The sequence below is a fragment of the Diceros bicornis genome, chromosome 3 (genome assembly GCF_020826845.1).
Source record: "Diceros bicornis minor isolate mBicDic1 chromosome 3, mDicBic1.mat.cur, whole genome shotgun sequence".
Taxonomy (NCBI): Eukaryota; Metazoa; Chordata; class Mammalia; order Perissodactyla; family Rhinocerotidae; genus Diceros; species Diceros bicornis.
The window spans coordinates 55,729,613-55,750,525 of record NC_080742.1 but is presented as its reverse complement, the minus strand read 5'-3'; the positions used below and the strand labels follow the sequence as shown (position 1 = coordinate 55,750,525).

General features: G+C 37.6%; 1 protein-coding gene across 2 annotated transcripts in view; it reads right to left on the bottom strand.

Annotated features, from left to right (window-relative positions):
* Positions 1-20,913, bottom strand: part of ITPRID1 (ITPR interacting domain containing 1) — an 82,148-nt gene that overhangs the window by 53,465 nt on the left and 7,770 nt on the right. For both annotated transcript variants that reach the window (XM_058569013.1, XM_058569005.1), the window contains exons 4-8: positions 18,602-18,653; positions 16,514-16,600; positions 14,882-15,084; positions 11,150-11,718; positions 6,801-6,858 (exon numbers count right to left, since the gene is read on the bottom strand). In XM_058569013.1, the coding sequence (XP_058424996.1) occupies positions 6,801-6,858; positions 11,150-11,718; positions 14,882-15,084; positions 16,514-16,600; positions 18,602-18,653 (969 nt within the window). The remainder of the gene's footprint in view (positions 1-6,800; positions 6,859-11,149; positions 11,719-14,881; positions 15,085-16,513; positions 16,601-18,601; positions 18,654-20,913) is intronic.

Genomic DNA, 20,913 nt, shown 5'->3' with positions numbered 1-20,913 from the left:
TTATCACTTATAATGTTACTATATTTTCTATCATCTTTTATTATTTCATGCTTGACTTGTAAAAGATGAAAGGAATACTAAAATCTCCCAAGGTAAGGGGAGATGTTGGTCAAAGAGTACAAAGTTGCAGTTATGTAGGATGAGTGAGTCTAGAGATCTAAGGTACAGCGTGATGACTATGGAATACTGGAAATTTGCTAAGAGAAATTTCAAGCTCCCTTATCACACACACACAAAAAGGTAACTATGTCAAGAGATGGTATGTTAATTAGCTTGACTATAGTAATTATTTCACTGTGTATGTACATCAAATCATCATGTTGTACACCTTAAATTTGCTTCTCCAAATCCACTCTCCTTTCTTCTCCACCCTGCTCTATGTGTGTCCCACATGGACTGTATTCACGAGCTTCCTTGATGTCTGGCTTCAGCTTGGGTTTGGCCACCGGAGATTGGAGTATAGGAAGACAGGGCATTTAGAGTATTTATTTTCCTACCTGTCTCCCAGCTGGGTCATCCAAAGCTTGGCCACTTACTTCTGCAGAAATCCATAGCTGTCTACACAGCTATTCACTGCAGATTCCAGTCACTATTCCCTCCCTTGCCCCGACAGTCCTAAAAGTGGTAATGTCTCCCTAACGTTTCTGGACCTAGGGTTTGACACCATTCTTTGCTGGTTTTGCTGAAGATTGCTCATACTTTTGTGGAAACCACTCCTCAGTCACCCAGGTTGGGTGCCATCTGTTTTCTTTTTGGAGGAGAGTCCCTATCCTTTCCTTCACCTTTTCTTCAGACTTGCCATCTACCACTTCTCAACAGATATATTTCTGCCTTCAAAATATATATCAATATAGGGGCCGGCCCGGTGGCGCAAGCGGTTAAGTGCGCGCGCTCCGCTGCGGCGGCCCGGGGTTCGCTGGTTCGGATCCCGGGCGCGCACCGACGCACTGCTTGGTAAGCCATGCTGTGGCGGCGTCCCATATAAAGTGGAGGAAGATAGGCACAGATGTTAGCCCAGGGCCGTCTTCCTCAGCAAAAAAAGAGGAGGATTGGCGGATGTTAGCTCAGGGCTGATCTCCTCACAAAAAAAAAAAAAAAAAAAAAAAAAATATCAATATAATAAAATATTACCAATTTGTTATGTGACCAGAATTAAGACTCCCTATTTGTCTATTTGTTGATTCTCAAAGCTGAAAACCAATCAACAGCATTTGCATTGTTATGGCTACGTAAACATGATTCACTGCAGGGTCAATAGTTTGGTCAGATGGCATTTCCTTTTCCTTATGTCCATTGTCATCAAACAGTATTAGATATCATCAATTTTAAGACTCCCACTATTCATGTACCACTACAGAAGAAAAAAACCTCTGCCAATTAAACCATGACCTGCCATCAATTGTAAGATATATTTTGATTTCAGGGAAAAATTTTTCATCTTACAATTGATGAAATACACTGATCAACTCTTGTTTTGCCCTCTTGACCTGCTCTGGAGCAGTTCTCGACCTGAAGTCACAACCCATTCTACAGCCTGCATTATTGTTCTTATGCATGAACCACGTGTCTTCCAGCCGCAGGGGAGTTGTTTCAAAGTTGCATGGTGCAGTATTTAAGAGTGCAGACTCTGGTGCTAGATAGCCTGAATTTGAAACTTGGAACCACTTTTTACTATCTGTGAGACTATGGAAAGTTATTTACCCTCTTTGTGCTTCAGTTTCCTCATCTAATAAATAGGGATAAGTGCCTATCTCAAAGGTTTATTTTGAAGATTAAATAATATAATGCAGGTGAAACACTTAGAACAGTGCCTGTCACACTGTGACTATGTTTGTTAAATTTAATGAAGTTGCTCTGTGAGTGGTCTCCTTAAAGACCTCTTACTGCTTACTTAAAAGTTAGCATCCTCCATCCTCCTGCAAATGATGGAATGGGAACCCAGCAGATCGTTAGTGTTTGCCAATGAAATACCTTCATCAATCTTTTCTCTCTCTCTGCAACTTGTCCCCTCTTTATATACATGGTGGGCTTAAAGGTTCAGGAGTTGCGGAACTGGTTCCTACCATTTCCTTAGAAAAGTTGCATATATAGATTTGTCACACATTGACTTTGTATCTGATATCTATCTTTCCTAGAACCTCAGTCAAAACTAAGATGAGTCCAACTATAACCACCTGTTACATCTATGTGATATTCCTTGGATCTGTCTTCTTTGACATTTTGTTTATTATGCTCATTTCTTTTTCCACTCAATTCTTAAATAATTTCTCACACATGTCTCCTACTTTTATAATTCAGTTATTTTCTTGCAGTATTCAATCTGTCACTTTCTGTCTTCATTGTATTTTTGGACTTGTATTTTAACTTTTCCATTAGTATTTTGCTATACCTTTGTAATTTTTTACTGGTTGCTTTATATCTTTAAATTTTCAGTCTACTTATATTTCATAGTGTACCACTTCACGTAAAATGTAGAAATCTTGCAGCTGTATTGGTCCATTTACCAACCTCCCCATCCTCTGTGCTATAATTGTCACATGTATTACACTGACATATGGTATAAACACCACAATTCACTGTCCATCTTTTGTGTGTGTGTGTGTGTGAGGAAGATCAGCCCTGAGCTAACATCCAATGCCAATCCTCCTCTTTTTTCCTGAGGAAGATTGGGCCTGGGCTAACATCCGTGGCCATCTTCCTCTATTCTATATGAGATGCCACCACAGCATGGCTTGACAAGCGGTGCATTGGTGCATGCCTGGGATCCGAACCTGCGAACCCTGGGCCACCAAAGCGGGACATGCACACTTAACCACTACGCCACTGGGCCAGCCCCGACTGTCCATCTTTAGTCTGAAGAACTTCCTTTAGCATTGCTTGCAGTGAAGGTATGCTGATAATGCTATCTGAATTTTCTTTTATCTGAAAATGTCTTTACTTTATCTTCATTCTTGAAGGATACTTTTGCTGCATATGGTTCACAGTTACTGTCTTCTGGTCTCCATTGTTTCTAACGAGAAATCTTTAGTCACCCAAATCTTTATTCCCTGGCATGCAATATGTAATTTTTCTGTACCTGCTTTAAATATTTTCTTTATCTTTGATTTTTATCAGTTTGACCATTGCACAGTATAAGTGTGGTTTTCAGTGTATTTATCCTACTTGGGAATTGCTGAACTTCTTGAATCTGAAAATGTAAATCTTTTAACAAATTTGGGAAATTTTCTACCATTATTTCTTCAAAAATTTTTTTCTGCTAATTCTCTATATCCTTTTCTTCTCTGACTGCAATTAGTGTATATTTGACCTTTTGATATTATCCCACAGGTTCTTGAGACTCGGATAACTTTTTTCATATAATTTTTAATGTCTTTTTTCCCCCTGTTCTTCAGATAGTGAGATAATTTCTACTGATATATATTAAAATTCACCAAGGCTTTATTTTCTCATATTCTATATGTTCTTAAGCCCATACAATAAATTTTGTATTTTAGAAAATATAGTTTCATTTATAGAATTTCCATTTCATTCTTTATTATAATTTCTATTTTGCTTTTGAGATTTTCTATTGTTCCATTCATTGTGAGCATATTTTCTTTTACATCCTTCAGCATGATTATAATACTCTTAAAATACTTATCTGCTCATTTCACCATCTGGGTTTTCTCCTGGTGTGTCTCTATTAATTGCCTTTTTTCCTGGATATAGGTTATATTTTCTTGTTTCTTCACATGTCTAGTAATTTTTTATTGTACCTGGACATTGTGAATGGTATGCTGTTCCAACAGGCAGGAAAACTGGCTGCAATCAAACTCCAATTGGAAACATCAGTTCATTTCTTTTAGCCTTAGCTGAGATTCTTGAAGTCTTCCCCATGCATGATTAGTCCAAGAATTGGCTAGAGATTTGGGTAGATTTCATACTCAGACTTTGAGGATTTTCCTTTCTGGTTCTCTTCTTTCTGAGATTTCTCTGCTCACTTTCCAGCTGTTGTTATTGTGCCAAACTATCTTCTGATTTTTATACCTAGTAAGACTGCTAATTTCTATAAAATTTTTAGTATGGTATCAATTAGAGCCTGCCCTCTGGCTAAAAGACTTAAAAAACAGGAAACTCATCCAGTGCCATTTTTCCAAGTGTTGAAGGCTTCTCCACTATCTACCTGCTTTTGGTCACTCTCCAGTGCCTTTAGGTAGGAGTTTTAAAAATATTTTTTCCAGAATTTATAGTTATCTGTGAAAAGGTTGGCCTGTTAGGGATTACTCTGCTATTATAAGAAACAGAATGAAACATTGTGTATTTTATCTGAAAGGAATGTTTACTGATGGAGATTCATCTCTTACATAGATGCAATGGCTTCATATATCTCATTGAGAATATTCATTTCTGAGGATTTCTAATGGTTCTTTGTAGTCATTCTTTTACTGGTAGGCATTTCTTCTGAATAGCCTCTGATTGTGAACTGCTAGATCTTGTTGTGGTAATTTTGCTGTGTTTGTTGATTTTATAAGGTGACAAGAAAGGTATGTCTTGTCCAATTTGAGAGTTAAGTGAGATTCTTTTGGAAATTATGACCTTAACATGTTAGTACAGTTCTGCAGTGGACTTGTCTCCTTAATCCCTAAGTGATCTCTTCCTATAGAATTGTTTGCAACTTCACCCACAATATATCCCAAACAAATTCCTCAAGGCTTCTGAAATACAGATGGTTGGCTCCCCCCACCCCTTTTTAAAAGGCACTGTTATATATTTCCTCCTCATATTTATATCCTTTTGTCATTTCAGTGATAATATTTCAGGGGTGAAGGGAGGATGGTATATTTGTGGCCTTGGGTCCCCATCTTTTATAAGAAGTAGTTTTGATCAAATTCATTTAAAAAAATTCTAAATACTCTTCTTATGCTAATATTCAAAGTATTGTGCATGAGTAGATAAAAATATAGTCTTTAAAATGTCTTTTAACTAAGTTTTAAAGGTATTTGAAGAGTGCATCACATGCTTTCATCTATTTGTGTGTATACATGTGGCTTGAAGTCCTAAGTTGTCACTATCTCTCATGGTTCTCTGGGTTGACTCAGCTCAGCCGTATGGTTGTCGCTTGGATACTTTTGCGCAGTCGTAGTCAAAGGGCATCTGGGCTGGAGTCATCTGGAAGTTTGACTGGACTGGACATCTAAAATGGCTTATTCACATGGGAGTTCATTCAAGACTGTCTGCCAGAGTGCCTACATTGGCATCTCCATGTGGTTTGGGCTTTTCACAACCTGAGGGCTGAGTTTCCATAGGGAATGTTCCAAGAGCAGGTATCTCAAGAGCCAGGGAGCAGCCAGGTGAGTTAAGGGCCATGCTCTGGAAGTAGCACAGCATCATTTTTACCATATCCTATTGGTCAAAACAGTGCATGTTCCTTCATCTTTTGAATGAAGTCATCTTTTGAACTTTGAGTCAAAAATTCATTCATGAATATATATGAATATATATTCATTTATATATATAATTCATTCATATATATATCAAAGTAATAATTTTTCCCTTTCTCTATTAATTGAACTAGTTTTACTTATATTTTTCTCAGTCCTATTTTTTCTTTGTTTACCAATACTGCTTTTGAAAGTAATAAAATCACATTTTCTTTACGATAATTTAGCTTTTTCTCCATTAAGCTAACCTTCAACCATCTTACTTTGCTCTCTGAATTTAAGACTAAACGTAGATTAGTGCTTTTGCTTAACTTCTCAAATCATTTTTTGGAATGATTGGGATTACTTACATTATATAGCAGACCTCTTAATTGAATGTCAAGGAAGGCAGTTCCTATTGGCAAGGGGACCTCCAGCTTCATTGAGAAGCATTCAATTAGATGGAAAACAGATGCTTATTTTTGTCTTATAAACCTCAATGCAGGTTATGTGGTAATTACTTCAAAGAGCAGGATAACAATTTATGTAATCAGCAGGACCTATAATTACTAATGCATAATTTCTAAACAGCATTTAGCAAAATGAGGCCCATACATACACTTCGTAATGAAAAAGATGTGTTTGACACCACACTAAATTAAATTAAAAATTTGCATATTTTCTTCCAGGAAATGCACTAGCTTCATCTGCTTTCTTTTGCTTCACTAATCCCTGTCTACTTTTAGCTCTGTTATAGGATCATGGAAATGCTGAATCACAATGATGGCTGAATGGGCACATAAGAACCAGGAGTAGAGAAAGACTTCCTTCTCTGTTGTCTGGGATAATATAACATCATCCTAAGAGATGATTTGCTGTTATATCTAGGCAACTTGTTTCCACTGAGAGTTTAATATGAAGGACATACAATCACTTAATTTAGAATATGTGCTGGCAGAGAACTTAAAAATTATCTGCACTTATCTCTTTATTACATATGGGAAAACTGAGGCCCAATAAAATGGTATGACTTGTGCAACACCAAACAGTTGGCAGTAGGAGTCAGACAGTATTCACTCATTTAGTCCCAGTCCTATGTAAAATCCATTCCACTATCCTGGTCAGATCATATAGAGTTAATTTTAGACAAATCACATACTACATTAGCCCCAGAGATAGTCAACATTTCTGTAGTAAGTATTTTGAAATTTACATGTACACCGCTAGTAGGTTTTTAATAGTAATAGGTAGAAACAGTAGTAGTAGTAGATAGTAGTAGTAGTATATGGCATCTCTTGAAGATAACTTAAGGTCTACATATCAAGAAAGTTGAGTATCAGTTATTTACATTCTATTTCTCGAAGACCATTGATGAATTTGCACATCTTGATGAATTCTTACCTACAGTTCCTGAAGTCATGTCAAGAGGATTACCAGTCTCTTCTTCAAAGCTCTGGACCTGAAACACCAAAATACACCAATCTCATTAAAAATGTTTTCATAATAAATTCACTTCATTTATTTAATCAACATATCATAAGTGCCTCCTGGCCACTGCTAAGAGGATTAAACATGATTTCTGAACTCAAATAGCTTACAATGTGCTGTAGGCAGGTGACATGTGCAAGGCACTCATGATAAGGATTCAAAGAACTACAGGAGTTCAGGAGAAGGGAAGGGAAAGATCACCTCCGGGTGGGAGGAATAGTGGTCTTGCCTGGAAGATGTAGCATTTGAACTAAACTTAAATAATAATATTATTGTTATTCTAGATTTTTTTTTTCCTCCTAAGGAGCTTTAAATATATTTGGAGAAAGCAAGTCATTTCCCATATTTAATTTTAGCTCTCTAAGGAATTCATTTAGAACTTGGTAAATTTATGGAGAGCTATTCAGAAAATTCATAACTCACTTGTTATATAAACCTTAGCTCAAAGAAAATTTGATTTCTCAATTGATAGAGCAGAATTTATTTTTAAAATTCTTTTAAGAAATTAATAAATATTACTCTATTAATGAGAATAATTAAAAACTATTGTTAAAACAAAACAAAAATGTTTCTTTAAAAATAATAACATAGCTTACTATAGAAATTTGGTAAATATAAAAAGTTAAAGAAGGTAAGAAAACAGTTACTGTTGATATTTTGGAGTGTGTCTCTGCAGGTTTTCTTTTTAATACATTTATTCTGGATATAGGTAAGCCATCAAATTTTTTCGCTCAAAATTTGGAGGGGGAGCTTTCTTCCCATATGATTAATTTCTTTGAAAACAGCATCTTTAATGATTGCACAATAGGCCATATTTTGAAGGTACATTAATTTACTCAAGAATTCTCCCAATATTGTAATGTTTTCTAAATTTTGCAAATAGAAACAATGCTGAGATGTGTATCCTTGTACATAAATCTATTTCTACATATCATATTATATATTTGAGACTGATGTCTGAATATGGAAAGCTGAATCAAAGGACATAAAGGTTGTGGTACATCTGGCCAAAAATGACCTTTAAGCAAGGAACAGAGGACCATGAGGATATAGCTCAATAATCTAAGTATTTATTCCCTCTTTTTAATCCTTCATCTTTTTTCTTCAAAGAAGTTACTTTATACTTATAATTAGACATACTTCTTAACATTATTTTTATTGGTTTTGTAACTCAATTCAAACCAGTGTGTGTTATATAAATTTTCAAGTATAAGAAGAAAATTCTTTTGCTATGACCACTATCACCGAGAAAAATCTACTTAGTACAATGTAAAGTACATATTTTCTATTGAAAAATGAACAAAAACAAAAAAAGTCCCAATAATTTAAAATGGAAACCAAGTGTATTCCTGGATTATTTCACCTGACACAAACTTATTAATAAATTTAAAAAATTAAAAATAAAAAAATAGGTACAACTTTTGAAACGTTTCCCACCTAATTGAGACGCCAACTGGCATTGTTTAATAATATGGGTAACATTCTCACATATGAATCCTAGAGATCAGGATCTCTGCATGAAAGAGAGAGGGAAGGTTAAAGGTGTTTTATTAGGGATATAGAGAAGCATCCTACCTTGAGTTTACAATTGCAGAAGTTTCGTAAAATATTAAATTCTTTTAATATGTTTGGGAATTTAAAAAAAAGAAACAGACTCAGTTTTACTAAGTAAAATTAAACACAAAAATATGTTGATTTTAAAAATCTATGCCCAATTTTGTTAGAATCATAATTTTGAGAAGGGAGCTAAATATTGCCAAATTCAGCCTTTAGTAGGACTCTAGGGAAAGTCTCATAAATTGATCTGGCAGCAAAATTTGGCCAATCATAGTTGAAATTCTGATAGCTAGATATTTAAGTATATTGGCTCGTGTTCTAAATACCACGAAAATCTACCAATTTCACACATATTTTTCATTTCTTGTAATTGGATTTTTAAATTTGCCATTGAAAAACGTCTATTAAATCTGGCATTAGCTCCCGTTTAAGACGCAACATACCCAAGCTTCATTTACTCATCCATTGGTATTCAGTGAAACAAACATTTTCCCCCCCAGTCTGTGTGATGAGGATGTAATATTTGAAATACATTTTTTAGAAAAACAAAACATTCAAGTAGTGAAATTTTTTTATATAATTTTGAGAGCTCTCTCTGCCTTACATACCCATATAGCCTCTCACACACACAAATCCAGGAAGATATTAAATAAGCAGAATAAGCAAAGTTGGCCATGAAGTTCAACAGAATATTCTGTTTTTCTGTGGAAGCCACCCACAGACTAAATTAATATTATCAAATACTTTTAATGTTAATTTATTTACTCACAAATATTTACTGAGTACGTACCATGTGCCCCAAAACATGTAAGTTTGTTTTATTTTGGTGTCTGAGTGTGTTCTTCCTTCCCACCCCCATTTGTACCAATATATAGCTTTTCCTTGAATAATTATCGCTTAAGAATATTTGAAAGTATACCATACCAGGACTGATAGTCTTTTCCTAGTTCTTTATGTTGAATATGATATTTATCTCTCCCTGTATTCTCACGTATAGATGACACACAATGAATATTATTTTCTGTTAAGTCAGTCCAGTCTGAAGCGGAGGAAGCTTAGTAAGGAGACTGTAGAGCCTAATGAGCCTTGCCAATGGGCTAGAGTTTGGTGAAATTTCTTGTTTGGGTCCTGGGTAATATAGCAGACTGACTAATGAATTGCAGACTTTCTTGATATTCTTTATAGTAATTTAACTATTGCTTGGGTAATTAACTAATCTTTGCAAGATTGAATGAAAAGAAAATACTCTTTTTTAGTGTCATCTCAGTTTATCCTCAAATCAGAGCACTTGACCAAAGGGCTATTTTTTTCTCTATTTATAATTTTTATTCATTTTTAAGCTACTGTTTTAAATTTAGATTAGTATTTTAAGGTTCTTAAAATAACTTTTGACATAAGACATATGCATGCATAAACATATATACAGAGACATTAGGATCATTAACAGTTATATATTTTGAGGTAATGTTTATATCTTTGTGGATGGGGAGGGCTACCAATAGACATATTCATCTAACTTCTATTCTTCTTTTAACGTTATGATTCAGCCTTACTTTCTATAAGTTCCTTGATCCTTTCAGCCCCCTGGCTGGTTAAGAACCTCTTTTCTTGCTCCCCAGATATCCCAAACATGTCTCTATAGTGACATAAAAGTTTATCAGTAAAGCTATCAATGTCCTTACCATGTTATTGGTTTCCGTGCCCATCCCTGCCACTGCACTGTGGTTCCCTTGAGGCAGAGTCTGTGCCCCAGAGGCTATCAGAGCCCTTTACGTGTAGAGGGCTCAAAGGAGAGGTGGTCAACCCTGGGGTTTGCATATAAATATCCTGCCACACTTCTGGATAATTTACCTGAAAAAGGGGCAAAAAAGCCTGTATCTTCTGTTCTTTGTTTTTAATTATATTAAAGAATAGAGAAATGAGTGAAAACATGTATAAAGTTTTAAAAAAAGACTGAGAAGTGCAGGTGGGGATGTTGAGGGTGAAAATTAGCACAGGTGAGTGAAGAAGACAGGGATGAAGGAGCAGAGAATACGTATGAAATGGAGGTCAAGCTATGTAAATATCAATAAATCTCAAAGCAAACAAACAAATAAGATACTAGTCCCATAAAATCAAAACCAAACCCAAGTCCCTACTTCTTCATCCAAGGCCCTGCATTAGGCATCGTGGGGGAAATATTTCCAAGACACATCCCCTTGAGGACAAAACCTGGTTCTCAAGGAGCTGACTTTCTAGCGGGGGAGATGCCATCAACAGACACACACATTCTCTACCAGAACAAGCTCTCCCTGACAAGGCTATGAGAACACAGAGGAGGAGTGGTGGGCAAGTTTCACTGAGTGGGAAGTAGTTGAACTGACCGTCAAAGAAGGTGAAACACGGAAAGCTAGAAAGAAGATAAAAACATGAGATACATAATAAAACATTGAGCAAAAGCAAAGTCAGAAATAACCCATGGATTCAACTGTGAACAAGAAAAGGAAAAGGAATAGTTGAAAACAAAGGCTGGTTTCATATTAGTGTAGTTCTGACTGAAGAAACTAGAATGACCTTAAATGTCCTAGACTAAACAGGAGTTGGAACAACAAGATGTAACGCTGAGGGGTTGAAAGATGAAAGGGTTAGATGAGGGCTGGAAGGCAAAAGATGCCTTGGTGAGGGTTATTTCCCTTAGAATTTGAGCACGTAGGTGTAACACTGACCTCTTCCATTTCAAAGGAGTCTAGTGCTTTGCCTGCAAGACGAGAGAAGCTCTTGAGCTTGTTAGTCTGAATCAAGTTCTCCTTTGGACTTCTGTCCTTGACTGACCCCTCAGATGCACAGGAAGGAGGATCCTGCTTGGCTAGCATGGATGAGTGAGGTTTGCTCAGAAAAGCTTGGGGAGGATGATGCGGTATCAAGTCAACACAGGTTTGGAGAGACCGATGCTCTGCTGAAGGAGACAGATGACTTTGGTCATGGTTGTTTGTCGTAGCTGGTAACTCTGCTCCACACTGCCCTGGTTTTGCAGAGGGAAGGGAAAATTTGTCCCTCATTTTCAATGACTCTGACGCTTCTGGGCTACAATCCCTCCTAATGTTCTGCTTTGAAGCTCTCCTGAAAAGTTCACCCATTCTTCTTTGATGATCTTTGGCTCCACTCACTGAGGTTCTTTGCACACTTTTTCCTCCATCTTTCTCTTCAGCTTTGTTTTGCAGAATGTTAACATCATTCAGTAAAGATGAAAAGGCATTGGCCACATGGTCCAGGATTTCCAACTGTCGGAAACGGCCTGAACAATACAAGGAATACATAATTTTAGACTGGGTCTTTTCAGTAAAACTGCATTAATATAGTCTAAACTGAAGAAGTTGGTTAACATTTGATTTTCAAGATGGGAAGGACTTTAAGCTCTTGGAACTCAAGTTGTTTTCAGTACCTGCCACTGGATATTGTGGAGGTGATTCCCCTGCATAATGAGATATCACTATGTCAGGGGAAAACAAATACCTTTTATATTTAGTTGAATATGCATAACTATATGGATTCATATATGTATTAATTCATAAAAACTATAGGCAAGGATGAATCTTGAGTTTAATCTTGTGTATTAAACTAAATGTCAGAGGGTGAACCCAGCTCTTTCATACGAGGTGAACTTGAGTATTCTTCCACAGTTTTAGGTGGTAGATATTCTCATCATCACCTCTATCATCTCTGTCTATACTGCCACTTGAGAGTGTGGAAAGATCATGGCACGTGGAGTCAGAAGCATGGATCCAAATCCCGGGTCAACCACTCATAGAAGTATGACCACGAAGTAAATGAATTAATAGATACATGGTGCTTAGCCTTGTGTCAGGCACATAGTAAATGGTCAGTTTCTTCATCTGGAGAATGAGGGTAATAATCCTGTCTTGTGTATCATCTCTCACATCTGTTGTGAAAAGCACAATGCTATATAAATATCAGCTGCTAAAATTATAAATGTGCAAGACTCAGGAAGGGAATATATTATCCTCAGTCATCCAAGAGAGGATAGCCATTAATGTGAAAACCCATTTGCCTTTCCAAACAAACCAGCTCCTCAACTTGTATGCCTTTCTGGATGATCTAGTCTCAATCATTTAGGCAATATGCAAATATTGACTTAATTAGCATATTGGGGAGACCTAATGCAGCAAGGGCTAATTTGGGGACACATTGCTACTTTGAAAATAATGGTGAAAAATATTTTTGGTATCTCCAGATAATAAAACCAAAGTAATGGAAACAGAACATTTTGTTTCTATTACACAGCCTTCTCTCAACCCCAGTGATAGCATGCAGGGTTGCATAACTCAGCCATGGCAAAGGCACATCGGTGGGTAAGGATGCTGTCCTCTGTTCTGTTGTTTGCACCATCACAGCAATGCTACTGACTCTCCCATGAGCGTATCTTTGTGTTTGTTTCCTTCACTTGAAAGGGGAAGATATTGACTATTCATCTCTCTAATCCAAAAAAACGTGATGGGCTTCTTACAGAGCAGCGTGATATTCTTTCAAGATCTAGAGAAATTCTTGGGTTCTGGATGCTTTCAGAAGCATTCTGATTACATTTCCCCCTAAATTCAGCTTTAGTTGAAGCTAAATCTCTTTTGTGAGCCCAAGGGTATGACCGAGTCATAATTCCTCTTTTATGATTGTCTTAACATCCATCCTATAGGAGATTTTATACTTCGACTAAGATAAAACCTAACAATTTAATTGGTTCAGTCAATTCAGATAACACAATAGTGTGAAGCAATGGATGAGTGTTTTTTTTTTTTCCCTTGGGTAGACTGAACAACGAACCAATTGATTCTCATCTCCTCAAGTTTGAACCTTTTGTATTGACTTTGAATGAGACATACTTTTCCATTCTGTTTTTAGAACAACAAACTAATTTTATTATTCTTCGTTTTACATTTGACCTTCTCAGCTTTCTTGAATCAAAAGTGTGCTGGTAAGTATTGAGTGAGAATTGTTACCATGCAGTTAGTGTAAGTTAGCACAGCGTTAAGTGGTGGGAATAAGAGTAGGCCTGCAATCACAGGATCAGGGGCCAACCTGTCCTCTATAATCCATGTGTCAATTTCATCTGTAAAATGTTTACTTCACAGATCAGCTCAAACACTCCTCAAACATTTGTAAGTGTTATTTTTCTCCCCCAATAAAGAATTGATCAAAGAACTTGCATCTACACATGGCTTGGAGGAGGAGACAACAAAAAATGATAGTAATTTCTTCCCAAAGGTAAAGAAATGTTACATTGCAACACATTTACATACTCTTTTTAAAAAATCTCATTGCTGAGATTTTTTTAGACCCACACCACCCACAGGAAAACAGAGGAAACAGAAACTAAAATTAAAAATCTAAGATATTTGTTTGAGGGAAATACTTTCTCTCACTTGACTTTCCTTTCAGTGAATTTATTTATTTAAAAGAACTTATTTCAGAAATAGGGTTTTGGCATTTTCCCTGGTCCAGAATTCTGCAAATTCTATTCCATGGAAGAGGTGTTCCTCAATGTTCCTCCAAGAGGGGTTCTACATTTAAGAGATTTTGAAAATGCTGCACTGCATCCCCTCTAGGAGACCGAGAGCGCACCTCAGCACATTAAACAAATCCTGCAGTAAATAAACCTGTTTAACTGCAAGACATCTTTCCCTCAAATTATTTGAGCATAGTACACATACCCCAAGAATAGCCATAGTAATGTCCTAGAGAAAAGTACTCCACTGACCACCAGTTGGGGAAAAAATAGCGGCATGCATGACAACTAAGAGGTTTAGGCATAACTAATCCACAAATCTGGAGATATGACAGATTAATAACTATGTCTTATAGCTTATGTTGGAACAAGTAGTGTTCCAAGCTCATAGATGAGGAAATTAAGGTTTCACCTAGGAACCTTATGATAAGCCTTGTCAGATCTTGGTTTCTCTGCCTCCTGAGAGTGTGACTACGGTACCTATTAGTGCTGTTCACCAGTCTTGCCAGTTTTATTCCTTCTGGGCATATGGTAGGATTGCACATTCTCACCTCTTTAGGGTTAAGTGTGGCCACGTGACTTATTTTGGACAATGAAATCTGAGCAGACCTGACATGTATAAATTCTGAGCAGAAAGATTTAAGAGTCAAATGTGGTTCTCCATTTCCGCCTTTTCTCTGTCATTGCAACCAGTGACATTCCAGATGGTGGGGCCAAGTCCATAAACGCAGACAACATGGAGCAGATCTCCCTTCCCCCATACATACACACCAACCTTCAGTGGACATGTAGAGTGACCAAAACATAAACTTTACTGTTTTAAGCCACTGTGATAGAGGGGTTGATTGCTACTGCACGTATCTCCCAGACCATCCCTCCTAATACTGTGGCTCATCTGACCGCTCACTGCCATTGCTGATGCCACATGGTCCTCACTTACTGTACAAGTCAGGGTTCTCAATGTCCATTCGCTGCTTTTGAGCTTCAAGGAAAACACGGATATCGATTCCTCTGGCTGCTGAGCCACAACCCAGGAATCTGGCTGGGATTTGTGTGCAGATGTCTGGCTCGTCAGCACCAAACCCCAAATCCAAGAGAATCTCCACTGGATCTTTTTCCCAAAATTCCAGCCATTCGGGAATGCTGCAGTAAAAATAGGAATATCTTTATCTATTAACAGTTTAGTTAGCCAAAAGCCATTTTTTTCTAGTCACCTCAACCACCCAGGCATCCAGAAATTAAATGAAAGAGGAATCTGAGTAGACAAACAGATAAGGGGGCATTTACTAGAGCTCATATATACTTACTTAAAGGACAGTCCATCACCCCCACTCAGGGATTGCTTGCCTGTACTTTACATGCAACACTAATGAATTTACTTATTCTGCTTTCCATTATACAATAGGCAAATGTTAAGTTAGATATATCAGGGAGACTGTGGAACAGAAGCCAGAGGCAGTGCACTGACAACCACAATGAAATGTTAGTTGACGGCAATACGAAAAAGAAAAAAAACTGTAAACAGTAGACTCAAAGAAGAATATTTTCAAAGATTATCAGCCTGGGGCTTCCTCAGCTACACAAACCTGTTGAAGATATCAGTCAATGCAGACTACAAGGACTGATGTTTACAAACAATGATTTTAAGTTCCTGGGGAGGGTTAAAATATGTTCTGTATATTTTTGGACTTGGCTGAGAAACAAGAAGTGCTTTTGTCAAATCGTTTTATTCAGCTTTGGCAATTAAAATGACAACCTTCAGTTATCTGGAAATTATATTTACGTATACCAACTCATTTCCCAATCACTGAACTTCTTGGTGACTCTGCTATTGGCCTTTTAAAATTCATGGACTCTCTGGGAATCAGAGCTTTTGATGAGGTTTTCCTAGGTTTGCTCAGTTCTTTTGTTGAAGTTTGTTTGCCTTTACACTGCGTACAACACTAAGCAGCTTATTTCAGGTAGTCTGGATAATTTTATTTTCATGACTCCATCACTTAAATTGGATTAATTACAATTCATTTATTTAGCCATTCACACATTCAACGATGGCCACCTAGAGTCTCACTGGCAGGCCCACTTACAGGACACCACCCAACATCACGTTCACACTTTCTAACATGGTGTAAGGATCTGGGGCTTTGCCTCCTGATTCCAACAAGGAAGAAAAGATTTGTTTGCTTTATAAATAGGGACATGCTCTATGTATCTTTTTACATCTTGCTGTTTTCACTTAAAAATATGACTTGAAGATCATTCCATGTTAGTGTACATATCTTTCTTTACCTATTCCTTTTATCACTGTATAGAATTCCATAAAATGAGTGGCCCAGTGGTTTACTTGGCCATTTCTCCATTGAAACACATTTAGTCTAATTTCACTAACTCTTTTATATTGTATTTTGTTCTATTTTATGAACAGGTTCTTATTGTTGGAGCTTAGAAAATCCTTTATTCCTTCTCTCACCCATCCATTCAACAAGTATTTCTCAAGTGCCTATTTATAATTTCATGAAATCCATTGTTGCACAGAATGATTTCTCTGGATGAAAAGTGCCTGGAAATCACATACCTTTGTGGTATACTTGCTGCAGAATGGCAAGAGTTGAAACTGGTCCCTCTGGATAGGGTGGGAGTTTCTGAAAACTGATGCAGAGATCTACAGTGGGTGGGAGGGAAATACCAACAATGAGATGAGATGTGTTGATTTAGATTGTACCCTGGGAGGTCATTGTGAATCTTTCCCTTCCAGAGCAAACATTTGCATTTCCTCTTCATTTCTAATAATCCCATAATGGCCACGCCTTTGAAAAAGAGACAGCACACAGCCGAGGAGCTGCTCCTCTTTTCAAGAGCATTGTGTTACAGAAGGTGTGAGAATTTAAGTGTTAGGTGCCCACTAGTGCTCATTATAAAGGTGATAGAATGTCTCACTTATGACAGATGGCAAATCATTGGGGAACCTTTTAGGAATACAGCTTTGCTAGGCACCAACTTTTGGGAAGAACTTAAAATTATGTGATGAAAGAGGTACAGCGAGCAGCCACTGAAGTGAGTCTGCATTAATTCTCATAACGGTGAAGGATTTCATATTGCGTGGTTAACAATCTTTAAGTGCTGTCTCCAGGGCTCCTGTGGCCACCCATATGCAACAGTAACAAACTCCTTTACTATCTCAAAATCAAGTGTCACTCTATCTAAATAGTCCTGTGTTGCAAGTCATTTGAAAGTGCTTCCAAACAGAATGGAACCCTGTTATAATATGGTTCAGTTTTATATAGCTCAGATATACCATAGATACATCTAGCCTTATCAAATATAACAGCTGGTTGGCACAACATTGGAATTTATCAAAGAATATAGTGTAGATACCAGTTTTCCCAAGGAGACGAAGTTATTCTACTTAGGCTCCTGAATTTGCCTTAGTCTTGTCCACATGTAGTAAGAATAGCTGGGCTCTGCCTCTTTGTTCAATTGCTTCTCTGCATTAAGGCCAAGAAAGCCCATGTTTCTGAATAATAAAGACTCTTGTTGTAACAGTTGAGCTTGCTGGGAGCCTTGAAGACAGGTAGAAGATAGCCTTTCACTTACTGCCTCACCTCAGTTTGTGTTAGTCCTGCCACGATTTCTGTTTCACTCTGGGTGTGAGGCTCACACTTTATTTTGTAAGGTTCAGCAGAGCTACCCAGACACTGCCCTGGTTTTGAATCCAGGAGAATCCACGTGTATCACGGTTCTAATCAAGCCGTGGCAGCATGAGTAAGTCACCGACCTTGGCCCTTATTTTCCTTTGCAACAAAATGAAAGAGGTGCTTGAGAGATTTCTGTGGTCCCTCATGGCTCTATGATTCTATGAGTAGCAAACACAGCTAATTCTTTAAGAGGGAAAAACTATGACAAAGTAGATTTTAGGTGTGAATTGGTAGGAGTTGGAGGGATACAGTATTGAATATTTGGTTTTCAACTAGTTGGAATTATCCTGAAAATGCAAGGGTGGCTGAAGCACAGGAAGCAGAGTTCTCAGCCTCAAAAAGCTCACAGTCTATTCCAAGGGTTCTTAAACTAGAGCATGCCTTAGAATCACCAAAGGGCTTGCAAAAACATGGATTTCTGAATCTTACCTCCAGATTTGCTGATGCAGCATATGTGGGGTGGGGCTTGGAAATATACAATTCTATTAAGTCCCCAGGTGATGCTGATGTTGCTGTTTGGGACCTCTTTGAGACCTAGTCTATCCTCATCTTAAGAGACTCTCGCTGCTTTCTACCTAACATTGGAAATTGTATGTACTGTTCAATGAATAGCATGATGATTAATAACGTTGGTAATGTGAAAATATGCATGTAACTCTTATGAACAGACCCTTATAAACAGTTGAATTGTAGTAGAATGCCATTTATGCATATGTCTTAATTAAATTCCATCCACCCCCCGCCCACCCAGTAAGCATTTGTTGATTTAATTTGCTTACTCCTTTATGACATTTAATGAACCTCTACTTCTCTAAAGGCTAGTGAAAACATTCTAGGCACTGTGGCTAAACCAGTGACAAGATCCCAAGATCCATGGCATTATTAAGAAACTTTCTCACCTCCATTTCATTTTTGAAAGATCTGGCTGTAAAATACCGGAGTGAAGGAGCACTCATTCTGCCACCTACCTCATGTAGTCTTTCACAGTCATTTGAACTATTCCTTGTTCATGCAAAGAAACTGCAACAAAAAAAAGGAGAGTTGGACTTAATTTCCTTTTATCACATGGAAGATTTTCTCATCCTCAAATGAACCAACACGTGATTGATTTCCATGTCCAAAATTGTGTAGGCATGAGCTACAAGGCATCTCTGTAGTGAACAAGACAGAATGTAATTAATGGCTAAATTGTGTGACAAGCACTTGAAGAAATGTGGTACTTGCTTGGTGAAGAGGAAAGTCAGTGACAAATGAAGTAGGGAGCAAAGGTTTCATGGAAGAAGCAGTAATTATCTTGGATTTTTAAGAATGGGGAGAATTTGTTGAACGGAAAAGAGCTGTTGCCATGAGAGAAGAGTGTCTATAGAAAGTGTCTAAAGGACAATGACAGGGCTAGTCTGACTAGATCACAGGGCATTTTGAAATATCTCTCATGGTACATAAGGATGAGGAGCAAGGATGGAGACAGGCAAAAGAATACATGAAGGACCCAGCATTTATTGAACATCTTCCATTTATTTCAATCATGAATGAATCTGATTCATGATTCCAATCCAGATCATCCAATCCCTACAACAGCCTTATAATTGAGGACCTATCCTTATTTTTCAGATAATGAAACTGAGACCCACAGAAGTTGAGTAATGAACCCATGATCACAGTCAAAAGTAGCAGACATACATCTGACAAGGGGTTGATCTCCATAATATATAAAGAACTCACACAACTGAACAACAAAAAAACAAACTACCTGATCAAAAAATGGGCAGAGGAAATGAACAGACACTTCTCCAAAGAAGATATACAGATGGCCAATAGGCCCATGAAAAGATGTTCAACATCATTAATCATCAGGGAAATGCAAATCAAAACAACACTAAGATATCACCTCATGCCCATTAGAATGGCTATAATCACCAAGACAAAAAACAACAAATGTTGGAGAGGATGTGGAGAAACAGGAACCCTCATACACAGCTGGTGGGAATGCAAACTGGTGCAGCCTCTATGGAAAATGGTATGGAGATTCCTCAAAGAATTAAAAATAGAGATGCCCTATGATCCAGCCATCCCACTACTGGGAATCTATCCAACGCACCTGAAATCAACAATCCAAAGAGGCTTATGCACCCCTATGTTCATTGCAGCATTATTCACCATAGCCAAGAAGTGGAAGCAACCTAAGTGTCCCTCGACTGACAATTGGATCAAGAAGATGTGGTATATATATATACAATGGAATACTACTCAGCCATAAAAAAAGACAAAATCGTCCCATTTGCAACAACATGGATGGGCCTGGAGGGTATTAAGTGAACTAAACCAGAAGGAGAAAGACAAACACTGTATGATCTCACTCATATGTGGAATATAAACCAATACATGGACAGAGAAAACTGTATTGTGGTTACCAGGGGCTATGAGGGTGGGGGAGGGGGGGGTGGGCACAAGGTGTGAAGGGAGACATATATATGGTGATGGACAAACAAAAGTGTACAACCCAAAATTTCACAATGTTAAAAACTATTAAATCATCAATTAAAAAAAAAAAAACAGAAAGAGGAGTTTAGATGTATGTGTCAGGACATGGAAAACCATGAAAGGTTTTTGAGCAACAAGTAAATGTGAGAAGGATAACGCTGAAGGTCCATTTGCCTGGTTAGTGTGGCTGAGGACAGAAGGTAAGAGCTGAATGTTGGCTGTCAGAGAGGCCCATTCAGGGGCTGTTGCAGTATTCAGAACCTGTGTCATGACATAACATTGTGGCAGACAGCTGCGGAAGGAAGTGTCCAGAATATAGGCAAATTCCTCAGAAGATTCACCAGTCTTCCCATTTCCTCTCACTTGTGGCTCTCCTAGGTGCAAATGTGTGACATGGATAAATCTGAAAAGTGTTATCACCCTGCACTTCCAAGAGAACGTGAAGTTTTTCACCATAAGAAAGATAATACAGATTGGGAGAAATTACGACCCAAACATATGAAAGAAGGCTGAAAATAGTAAATGGCCTTTCAGTCTGGAGCCAGAGTTCTTGTCTGAGGAGGGGTCTATGAATAGATCTCAAGGTATCTGTGAACATGTCTCTGAATGCTGAATTTTTGGAGTGGAGATAAGAATACCCATAGTTTTCAGCTGTTTCTTTCAAAGGCTCAGTGACCCTGCCGAATGGAAAAGGAACACTGGTCTAGAAAGAAAAAGACTAGAGGTATATTATTGAGATGTGAGCAAATAGTGGATTCTTAAGCCCAGAATACATGACTACCTTTTAAAGAGGTAGTGA